This window comes from Capsella rubella, unplaced genomic scaffold (assembly GCF_000375325.1).
Source record: "Capsella rubella cultivar Monte Gargano unplaced genomic scaffold, Caprub1_0 scaffold_1, whole genome shotgun sequence".
NCBI classification, from domain to species: domain Eukaryota; kingdom Viridiplantae; phylum Streptophyta; class Magnoliopsida; order Brassicales; family Brassicaceae; genus Capsella; species Capsella rubella.
Window position 1 is genome coordinate 1,090,616 of NW_006238923.1, and position 10,815 is coordinate 1,101,430.

A 10,815-nucleotide genomic window follows, 5' to 3' on the forward strand; every position below is an offset into this window, starting at 1 on the left:
TTAGGGATTATTGAAAAAATAAATTGTAACGAAAGAGTAAAACTAATGTAATGTGCAACGGACCAATTACAAAGCTTTTGACAGGATTGGTGGGTCAAAAGTGTAACGGTCACTTACTTTATCCTCCGAAATCATACAACAATTAAAAATAAATAAAAATTGGTAAACAAACCCTAAATTCCCAATTCCCAAAGTAAACACTTTTTCCCCCGCTCTCTCTTCTCAGTGATCGTCCCCACCAACACCAACACCAACACCACACCACGCTCCTCAGTTTCGATGTCGACCTATTTTAATGCTTGATCAAATACCTGGAAGCCACACTAATGCACCACTCTTCCTTCATCTCTCGCTAGACCTTGAAAATTCTGGGAATTATGGGTTGCTTTTGGGGTTGCTTCGGTGGCCGGAAGCATCGCCGGCGTCAGAGATGCAGAGAATCCGATCAAGCTAGAGAAAACGTAAGTTTCCTGTGAAAGTTTCTTCCGATTAGTTTGTGAGCGTGTTTCTTTTGAATTGCTTCAGTTACTCTACATTTTAGTTTAGATCATCTCTGTCTTTATCCAAGTTAACTTCCATTGATTTGCTTGACCCGATGATTGTATTTGTTATGCATAGAAACTCTCTGTGGAATCTGCAAAACCATTTCATGTGAGTGATAGAGTTCCCTCTGTTTGCGAAATCCCGAAAGCTTCTGTGATTCCAACCACTGAGATTTGGTGAGTGTGATTGATTTTGTTTTGTACCTTTCCTCTAGATTCAAGGTTTTTGAGCTTTGTTCTAAGCTTATATATATATATGCTGATTTTACAGTGACGAGGCTGAAGTGAAATGCATTCCAAGCCCTACTAGGAAGAGAGTCACATTTGACTCTAAAGTCAAAACCTATGAACACATTGTGTTTGAAGAATCTGTTGAATTCTCGGAAGAGAGCACTGAAGAAGTCAAATCTGAAGAGGGGTCATTCAAGTCTACCAAGACTGATCAGTCTTCTTCTGAGATCATTGAGGTTGTCTCAAACTCCTCAGATTCGTATCCTTCAAACCACAGATACAAGAACTGCAGAGAAAGCGATGATGACATAGAGGAGGATGAGTTAAACTGCAGTGAAAGTGATTTAGATGAAGATGAGGATGAAGAATATTACAGTGATGTTGGATTTAGTGAGGATAGCCTGTATAACCCAACCAAAGAAGTTTATACTGAAGAGACTGGGGATAAAACAGAGGAGATTGATGCAAAGCTGATAAGTTCTATTGAGAGTGTTCGATATGAAAACCACTATGAATCCCAAGGAGTACTCAACCCGGTTGAAAATCTCACTCAGTGGAAATCCGCTAAATCCAAAGGGAGAACAATGCAGAAACAGTCTCAAAAGGAGAACTCTAACTTCATCTCAGATCAGCAAGAGAAAACGGATTCCTCTTCTTTCGGCACAGACCCGCAGATTGATGATATTACACTCAGCTTCAAACCGAAATCCAGAATTGAACCCAAGAAACTGAGAAACCAAGAAGTGGTCATTGATGCTAGCCTTTCAACATGGCTATCAACATCTGAGACAGGTAGTGAATGCAACAGCGTCTCTATGTATACCTCTACACCTGAGAAACACAAATCTAGCTTCTCATCAAAACCGGTCAAAATCAACCATGACGATAGACCTGTACTATGCGCATTGACATTGGAGGATATCAAACAGTTCTCGGCTTCATCGACGCCCAGGAAATCACCAAGCAAGAGCCCTGATGAGACACCGATTATAGGCACAGTTGGTGGTTACTGGGGTAATCACTCAAAGGCAATGGGTTGCGGCTCTGTATCTTCATTCAAGGGGATACCGAACACCACCAGCAAGTACAGAGAGGTACGCATCAACAGTTAAACCACCCTGTCAGACAGTAAGATGTCTGATACTGATTATATCACTTTGAAAACCAACTGCCATGAGTGTAATAATTAATTACTAGTCTATGTTTCAAGAGAATGAGAGTTTTGTGGAACTGCAGGATAAGAGCGTAAATTGGCATTCAACACCATTTGAGGCAAGACTGGAGAAAGCTTTGAACAGAGATAAATAATGGTGCTGCACTCATTCAACACTTGTTAAGTTCGTAGTTGGTACTGTAAATCATTGGTTGATCGTGTCTGATTTGGTACTGGTCAATAAACTTTTGTAATTCTCCAGTCTCTCTTGATATAAAATGACACGAAAAGGGGGGAAAAAACAAGAATCAGAAACAAAACTGCTTTCTCTTATTCGTAGGTTCTTCTTCTTGTTCAAAGATGACAAATCAAAGTTTTGTTCTGTTTTGATCAGGCGACATAGTAGATTGAGTTAGGGAGCTTGAAGGTTCTCTTGGGAAGAGGACAGCCTTCGAAGCTGCTCCATTGGTCTCCCATCACTCCCCAGACTCTGTAACCAAGACTCGTTAGCCATGTCCTCTTCTCTGACTTGTACTGTTTCACTTCCTTTTGCTCATCTTCTAGCCCCCTGCATTGTTCAGTTTTCTTGTTAGCGTAAACTAGAATGATTTACTAAGAGGGGTGTACAAAATCGGTTTTGTGGTAAATTAGAGTGAATATATGAAATTTTCAATGGGTTTTTACCGGGTTTAATTCGGAGTCCGGTTTAGTTATACGTACCTGAGCATCAGGTTGGACCAGCCATAGTAACCGGCTTGGATGAGGTTGTCGACGGTGGCAGATCTGAGATATTCTTTTCGGGAAGAGATCAAGAAGATCTTAATGCCCCTTTCTCTGATCTCGTGGTACAATTTCTTCATATGTGGTACTGATGGTGCTTTGCTCTTCCTTATCCAATCCTCAAATTTCGTCGAGTTCAATTTCTCTCCTCTGTTAATTATCATGAGAAAAACGAATAAGATTACTCCAATGTGTTGTTTTTAATGATCTAAACCGAACCGAAATTAAATTTAACATCTATCTAATCAGAGAGATCCAGCCCGGTTCAGTCCTATCCAAAGTGAAAGAGATAACACATACACACGTCAATTAAAACCGGTTAAGGTAGAGATTATAATAACTGACCCGAAGAAGCCATTTTTCTTGTGGTAAGGAATGGTAGAGAGAAGAGTGTCGTCGATATCAAAGATCCAAGCGTCCATACCGTCACACTTATTCTTGCTACAACACATGCTCCCGAAATGAAGAACGACCTCGTCAACGGCTCTGGCAACGTCATCCTTGTACTGCGAAGAAGTCATGTAATCCTCAATGTGCGATACACACTCCTGAGGCACCACATCGAAGTTCCTGATGTTGTTAACTTCCACGTTAATCCTCCAGCTTTCACAGTAGCCTTTCAGGTTGGTTTTGACCCCTGAAGAAACGACGGCACCGTTTTGGCTTGATGACGATCTGAGTCCTTTGAGCTGGTTCAAGATGTTCCAGTCACCAGCTGAGACGACTCCGACCAAGAGTGAGGCTAGTGCTAGGGAAAGAAACATGGATCGGTCCATGTTTGAAAGAAAGAGTTTTCTTTTAATCTTGAGATAGTTCGTTGATCACAAGTGTGTGTATATATATATACATATATATAAGTAGAAGAGTCATAAGAGAACCAAATAGAAAATTAATATCCAAATCTAAAACCATGTTTGTCTCATTAAATCATTTTTTAATATCTTTTTTTTTGGTCGGAACCATTTTTTAATATCTTGATTGTAGTTTTGTATTTTAGCTTTTACAACTTTTTTTTTTATTGGAGGCAAAATTATGAAAGTTTAGCTTAATATGCGGGAGAAAAAAAAAAAGAGAGAAAGATGTGGATGGATAATGAAAGATAATATTAGCTAATTAAGAGAAGTATGATTGTATGAACAATTGATCCCCTCGATTAGTGGCGATATAATTTGCAAGAAAAAGCATAGCATAATGTATTTGACTATCGGCACACATGGTTATTGTAAGTTAATATTTGAGAAAAAAAAATTTAAAATTAAAATGGATGCAACATGGAGAGCTAGTTGGATGATAGTGTGAAATAATTAATGCAATCAAAATCAAACAACTATTTAACACACTTTTCTAACAATTTAAATCGAACGACCTAATCAACTAAAATTCTTGTTCAAATTAGGCAACTGTTATATACTTGCACCGACACTATATATATATTTTTCTCATATCTTTACAATCGAATCACAAAATAAGATTCATAACCATTATCCAACACAAATTGTAACACAGAGAGAAGTTAAACGATCGAGTCTCCATTTTTTTATAAAAAAAAATTTCTTGGCCTAATGAAAGGACAAGAGACATATAGATCTCGAGGAAGGTGGTCGTGGTCATGTTATGGTGACAAAATTGATTGGAAGATAGTTGGAATGGATGCACATGGACTTAAATATTTTTAATAAATAAAAACCGGTTAATATATTGAAAATTTTTGGTTTGCTAGCAACGAATAACGATAGATGTAGACAAATCTTATATAGTTTTAAATACACTAAAGACAATTTATGCATACAGAAGTTGCAAAACCATGATCCATGTTCCTTATGAACGACTCTGCATGCAGACTTGTTTCCACTTGCCATTTTAACTTACATGTACCATACCATGTTCCTCATGAACAACTCCTTTTTTTATTGTATTATAATCCTGCATTTGTATAGATCAATGTGGATCTCTTAATTGAATGATTTAGTGAAACACTGTATTTATCTTCTCCAACATCTCATCTAATAATGTAGTTTCCACTATATCCGTTACGAGTTGACATTAGAAACACTCAGTTTTCCAGCAAAGCACGTATACGAGATCGATCATGCACCGTTGGACTACAATTTAATGCATATATGTTATTGTCAACTGCCAGTTCATCTATAAAACGAATAGAATTGAAATGTTACATCCTCCTAACTTTTTTTGCCCATAATTTTATGTTTTTTTGGTGTTACATCCAACTTCTGTAAAAGCAAAATAATCGTTACCCTAAGAAGGCAAGAAGTGTATAATGGTCAAAAATCAAAATAAGCAACACCGTTCTAGAAAAACACACATGATGAGAGGGTGATGAATTGTTTATAGTTTTTGTTAATCATGATTTGGAACGTTAATCACATTCTGACGAATTTCATCCATAAAAATAAATTAAAAATTACATATAGTGCGAAAGTTGTTCAACGGCAATTTGAGCTGGCATCACTTATTTCAGATGAGCAAAACCATGTGCGGTAAACACAATACAAATCACTGTTTCCATTTGTAACGATAGAAAACAAAAAAAGAAGAAGCTGAAAACTAAAAATGTACAAAACTTCTTGTCTATGCATGCATTGGTCAGAGTAACTAGTTCCGAGACAGTAAGGTAAATGATTGTTTAAGAGAGATTTATAGTTCAAGATCAAAATTCTAATTAAATGAAAGTCACAAGACCCTCCAAGTTATGCAAAGTCATTGTTTTATCTGATCTCACAATCACCAACTTAGCTTTTTTTGTTCAACCTACAAAATCAATTGACCGGGACCAGTTTCAGTTTGTTAACTAAGAGATTCTCATTCACCAAAAATTTCGGTCTCATAGTTTTTTCTTCATCATTCTCCTCCTCTCATGCTCTGAAACATAACAAAATTCAAAATACATTCAGTGAGATGTGCAGAATTGATATTAGTCAGTCCCATGTAAAAGAACAACCAAACTCTAGTAGAGTCTTGTGATGATCACTCACTCTTTTATCGCTTCATGGTCCTGCAGAATCTGCTACCACACAGACAATCAAAGGGTTTCATCAGAGAGTCATCATCGTTGAAGTCAATGCCGTAATCCTAATAATGCCAAGTCCATAATGCACATTAGATCAACGTATATACACATTAAATTGTACAATCCTTTTCCATCACTTATAGAAACTTCTCAGCATAAGATAAGCATGGACTACATACCCATGTGAGTTCCTCCATTGCCTCGATGTCTCTTGTGGTGAAAAATGCAAGCTGGAGAAAATTTCAGTTAAAACGATTTCCACAAAACAGAAGAAACATATGAGAAAAGGTTTATAAATGAGACCAGACTCAATCATACATGATAATAGTGCTGATCCGGAGTCTCAACACAAACTGGGATCTCGATCAAGTTTGCATCAAGACATCTACACACATCAAAGGACAGAAAGAAACATCAGTTTAATATAGAGAAAAGGCCAATTCTGTTCTGTGTATTACTGCGAGGTGCAAGCCATTACCTGTGGTTAAGGAACCTTGCAATATTTCCATAACACGACCCATCAAGACACAGAGCTTTGCCATCCTCTAACCATTCTTCAGAACCCCAGTGTGCATCCAATATCACAGGAAAACTGAGTTTATCTTCGAACCTACGTTGGTATGACTCTGGGATTGTCAATATTTCTCCAATGTACTCACAAATAAATGCCCCTTTAGGCAATTTCTCCAACGTCCTAAGGCCCCAACCTTTCCCATTCGGTGTGTAAAACACCTGACATGAAAACAGTGATTGATCAAAAGTGGAAACTAGTTGATTTCTATGAAAAGATGAACGTAAAACACGAAAAGAGTTGGTTAAGGTAACCTGTAATTTGTTGTGTATTCCTCTTTGTACCACTCGGTTACCACATCTCTTAGTGCAGCCACATTTTATCCAACACTCTTTAATGGCTTTCCTCTTCAGATGCCCTTTACATGGTTCCAAAATCACTTCTTTTTTAGCTCTCTCGAGTGGGCACTCTTTACAGAATTGCAGCACCTGCTTCCTTTGATCAAGCGCCTCAGAGATCCGAGCTTCCAAGAAATCCTCTTTAACTACGCCATCTGCTGTGTACGCAAACCTGTTAGCAACCGAAATTGCACAATTGCAAGGCATTGATGAAGCCAAGCAATCTTCGATACAAGAAGAGGAACAGCTTTGCTCATCAGAGAAACTTGAGAGTGAGAATTTCACTGGAGCATCTTGAAACACAAAGCTCCGAGGCATGTAACGGAAATGTGAAGGAACCTCCTCGTTGATCTCATTCACCCATGGAATCTCAACGTTTTCTTCACCAACGGTAATGTCCTTTACATTGTTAATTGCTCTCCAGCCATCAGCAGAGATCTCACATTCAGGAACAACTACCAACCCCATCGAAACACCAGCTGCACCGCTCTCATCACCTACCTTACTCATGTCACACAGGGTTTCTGTTTCAAGTGACTGATTGGTTGAATTCTTTGCCAAGTCTATGTAACAGCTGCACAAGTCCTTCATGAACCCAAGGACTGAAAACTCGGGGTTCACAATTTTGTATGACTTGAGGCACTTCTCTTCCATTGCTCTCCGTAAATCCTCCATAGAAGGCAAACAAAAATTCGTTGTTTCTCCAGTTACAGGCGTGAAACTTAGAAAAATCTTTGCCTCACCAGAAGCCGAAGAAGCTAATTCAACTGAAGTAGCAGCAGCAACCATGTGTTCACTAGTTGATGGAGGAACAACCATGACAGTAGTATCATTGAGAATATCTTCATTTTCTTTATCTTGTTCTTCCACATGCATCTCTGGTTTCTCCATCTCAATCATGGGAGCTAAACAGTTCCCTGTATCGAAATAATGTAAAGAAGTGTCAAAAGGGATCATTACAAGAGACAGATCAGATTAAAATGCAAAGGCTTCAACATCGCATCACAACCACATAAAAATCAATACAAAAAAGATTACTAAGTTTTATGTTGCATTCGTGAAACAATACCTAAAATCACAGGCTTATGATGGGTATTGGAATTATTATTGAGGATAATAACAGCACCTTCCTCAGAGTCTTTTTTAACTTGTGTCGGTACAGCTGGCAATGAAAGTATTGGTGGTACTTCTTCGGGCTCCATTGGCATGAGACTGCTGGAGCTAGGACTTGCATTGTTATACACAGTCATTGCCATCCCTTTTACACCACCACCTCTGCGTGAGTACCTTTTTAAAGGTGGTAGTTCAGTATCATCATCTTCATCTTCCTCTTCAGCCTGAGTCTGTCTTACCCAAAAAATAAATAAACACAGGCTACATAATAAAACTGAGAAACCCGAGGAACAGATGAAATACATACCTTGGAAGCCTCTTTATTTGGCTTCAGTGATATGGGACTGCATGTGCTAAGGCTTGCGGTGTTGTTACAACCTCTTCCACGTTTTGAGCGCAACCTCCTTTTCAAAGGAATTTCTTCTTCATCCAGTTCGTCTTCAACATAACTCACCAAAGGTAGACTCTGCTTTAAAACCAAAAAAGCAACTAAATGTTACATAATGACAACAAGCTTCTAATACAAGAATGATATTTAATTGATAGGCCTCAGGAGCTATCTTCTTTTGCAAAAACATCCTAATTCCTAAAGATTAAACAAGCAAGATCATCAAAAATTGAGAAAAAAAACAAAGGAAGAAACATCCGGAAATTGTCATCATACCATGACAAGTGAACTTTTGGCCTCCTCTTTCACTTCCTTCTTCTTCATATCAGTGGCCTAACATATGACATTTAAAGTAAGAGAATTGACTTAGCGAGTGTATACGAAAAAAATCAAAATAAGGAAAATCATAAGTGAGTGATTAACCAAAGAAAGCAAACCTGAGCATCTGGCTCGTCGAAGATTGCATCAACAAGGACCTTGTAATTTTCATCTTCTATAAAATCCCATTTATTGTCATAGGCCTTCAGAAGGTCCTTGAGGACCAACTTTACTTTGGCCTCTGAAACTCCAAAAACCTTCATGGCTTCACAAGCATTTTTAATCTTGGGATTTGGTGCCATTTTCGAAAGTCTCTGCAACAGCAAAGTCAATAAAATCACCGAACTTTCAAAAACTTGAGGAATAATACTGAGAAAAGGAACAAAAATGGAAAATTTCATCTTTTCCCCCAGGTAATGAAGAAGAAACCAAAGACGAGGAAAAGGTTAGATAAGTAACGAAACTAATGTGACTCTCAAACTCACCAAGTACTTTTTAGTTTTCACCCACCACAAAAAATAAAAATTGCAACTTTTTTTGCTGAGGGAAACCGAACAGACAACGGTAACACAGGAATGTAGAAAAACCCTAAAACGTTTTTGTTGATATCCAAGAGAAAACGAGTAAGAGTCTCGAAATTATGGTGGAAACGAAATAAAATTGAAGCGATTGCAAAAACTGGGAAGAAGTTGCCAGCAAGAGGAGCAACTCTGAAACTGGATTTAGGGTTGGATTTGGCGTGAGAGAGAGAACTGGATTCTTGAACTTGCAAAGAGAGATGGGGGAGTATGTAGTGACTTACTGATACAAGATGGAGAGGCTGTCGTAAATGCAAACCACAGGGCAAAAAGTGTTGAATGCTGGTGTTTTCTTTCTTTTCTTTTTTTTCCGATCAATGTCTCTCTCTGTTTTGAAGAAAAGAGTTTTCAAAACTTAATAAAGAGGAAGATAAAAGAGGATACTCTGGCCGAGGTAGAGACTGTCAAGTGCTGGGAGACAAACGCACCATACTTTAGAGCTGTCAAAGACTTTCTCCTCTGTGTGAGAGTGAATGAAACAAATGCAAAAAACGCCATAAACTTAAAGGAGTAAAAGGATTAGCGATGATGACTTGTGAAATTTTCAAAATTGAATTTTATGTTTTTAATATTTTCTCTATCTATCCGTACTTCCGTATTGTCATGTAGACGGTGTCGTCAGTCTGGCTGGCTGATTTCACTCATTTGAATTGACTGATATATTTTATCACTCCTTTCCGTGAAGTGGGCTTCCTCAGGTATGGGCCGGATACTAGTAAGGGATCGAGTTTAATCTTCGAGTTAACCATAGAATTCTAACTGAATAAAAATTTGTTCTATAATTGAGTAACCATAGAGTCTTCTGACAATCTTTAGAAATCCATCAGTATATTATGGATTTAGCAAGCCAGCCAAAACATGAGATGGATACAAATACACCGGGGATCCACAAGGTTTTATGCTAGACCCATGAACAAAAAGTCACATCATCAAGGTTTTGGCAGTCCATTAACGGGTCTTTACATGTTAGGGATGCTGTAGTAATCATAACTGAGTGGCACGAATGCCACTGAGAAAGTTTATCACCACCACCTATGAGTTCGAAATCTTTTAGCAGCTGTGTATGAGTTTAACAATCCTCATCAACCAAACTTATGGCATAAATATAATCACTTCTACATGAAAAGCTCTGTTCTTACATAGTTATATAATATAGTTATAGTGATCAAGCCATAAATTGCCAAACATATAAGTTAATTCCAAGAATGATGCCCAAACACAAGCTTGAAAAATAGCGAATTCACTGAGACGCTAATAGAAGAAACAAGCATGAACAATGAACATACCAAATTTGAAATATGATACGATCGACAAATTAGGGTTTCTCAAGATAATTTAGTACATCGCACCGGCCGCTGGAGTTCCGAGAAGGCTGGCCTGCTGAAATTCTATCTCGCTTAGTTGCTGATCTCGCTCCAACTCAATGATCAAAGGCACCACGAGGATCAGAAACGTCGTGCCGGCGATCCACGCCGCCTTCCCAGTGCTCTTTAACAGCTTCTTTGACACGTGAACGGCGTCGCACGCGGCGCGTCTTCCTTGAGAGACGATGCCGTAGTTTGTAATCGACGCCAAGTTGCTCGAATCTCTACCGCCGGCCCCGAATTTCTTAGGCGCCATTGCTTGGAATCGAGAGATCGAGACTATGTCGGAGCACAGACGAGGGTTTTGCTCGTTTAATGAAAGGGTTTCTCGGTTTTAATTGGTGGGTTAGTTGGCCCATTAAGTAATCTATAGGCCCATATCTTAATGAATTGTAACGGCCCATATTGAGT

General features: G+C 38.5%; 4 protein-coding genes across 9 annotated transcripts; 1 reads left to right on the forward strand and 3 right to left on the reverse strand.

The window, feature by feature from the left end:
* Window positions 1-177: 177 nt before the first annotated feature.
* On the forward strand, window positions 178-2,619 carry LOC17899963. 3 transcript variants are annotated; one of them, XR_002835417.1, is made up of 5 exons: window positions 178-461; window positions 619-719; window positions 814-1,867; window positions 2,010-2,156; window positions 2,321-2,407. XR_002835417.1 is itself a non-coding variant. In XM_023789429.1 (5 exons), exons 1-4 carry the CDS (start codon window positions 378-380, stop codon window positions 2,079-2,081), a joined length of 1,311 nt encoding a protein of 436 aa, XP_023645197.1. In that variant the 5' UTR covers window positions 178-377; the 3' UTR covers window positions 2,082-2,083; window positions 2,321-2,619. The 3 variants fall into 3 exon arrangements, 2 of the variants coding, with proteins under 2 accessions (XP_023645197.1, XP_006304427.1); XM_023789429.1 differs by having other exon boundaries at window positions 2,010-2,083; window positions 2,321-2,619; XM_006304365.2 differs by lacking the exon at window positions 2,321-2,407 and having other exon boundaries at window positions 2,010-2,259.
* Window positions 2,235-3,527, reverse strand: LOC17898073 (acid phosphatase 1). The gene is made up of 3 exons (XM_006304033.2): window positions 3,052-3,527; window positions 2,647-2,856; window positions 2,235-2,494 (listed from the first exon to the last, which is right to left on the reverse strand). The coding sequence occupies exons 1-3, from the start codon at window positions 3,480-3,482 to the stop codon at window positions 2,317-2,319; spliced, it is 819 nt and encodes a 272-aa protein (XP_006304095.1). The 5' UTR covers window positions 3,483-3,527; the 3' UTR covers window positions 2,235-2,316.
* Window positions 3,528-5,334: 1,807 nt separating this feature from the next.
* Window positions 5,335-9,539, reverse strand: LOC17899092 (probable inactive histone-lysine N-methyltransferase SUVR1). 4 transcript variants are annotated; one of them, XM_023789783.1, is made up of 11 exons: window positions 9,265-9,539; window positions 8,582-8,776; window positions 8,421-8,477; window positions 8,064-8,225; window positions 7,713-7,986; window positions 6,560-7,560; window positions 6,213-6,466; window positions 6,053-6,119; window positions 5,914-5,964; window positions 5,700-5,728; window positions 5,335-5,586 (listed from the first exon to the last, which is right to left on the reverse strand). In XM_023789783.1, the coding sequence occupies exons 2-11, from the start codon at window positions 8,762-8,764 to the stop codon at window positions 5,580-5,582; spliced, it is 2,085 nt and encodes a 694-aa protein (XP_023645551.1). In that variant the 5' UTR covers window positions 8,765-8,776; window positions 9,265-9,539; the 3' UTR covers window positions 5,335-5,579. The 4 variants fall into 4 exon arrangements, with proteins under 4 accessions (XP_023645551.1, XP_006306909.1, XP_023645549.1 ...); XM_006306847.2 differs by having other exon boundaries at window positions 5,700-5,796; window positions 7,770-7,986; window positions 9,265-9,536; XM_023789781.1 differs by having other exon boundaries at window positions 5,700-5,796; window positions 9,265-9,536.
* A 577-nt stretch (window positions 9,540-10,116) lies between these two features.
* LOC17898307 (mitochondrial import receptor subunit TOM9-1) lies at window positions 10,117-10,712 on the reverse strand. The gene has a single exon (XM_006306306.2). The coding sequence runs from the start codon at window positions 10,658-10,660 to the stop codon at window positions 10,376-10,378; it is 285 nt and encodes a 94-aa protein (XP_006306368.1). The 5' UTR covers window positions 10,661-10,712; the 3' UTR covers window positions 10,117-10,375.
* Window positions 10,713-10,815: the final 103 nt, after the last annotated feature.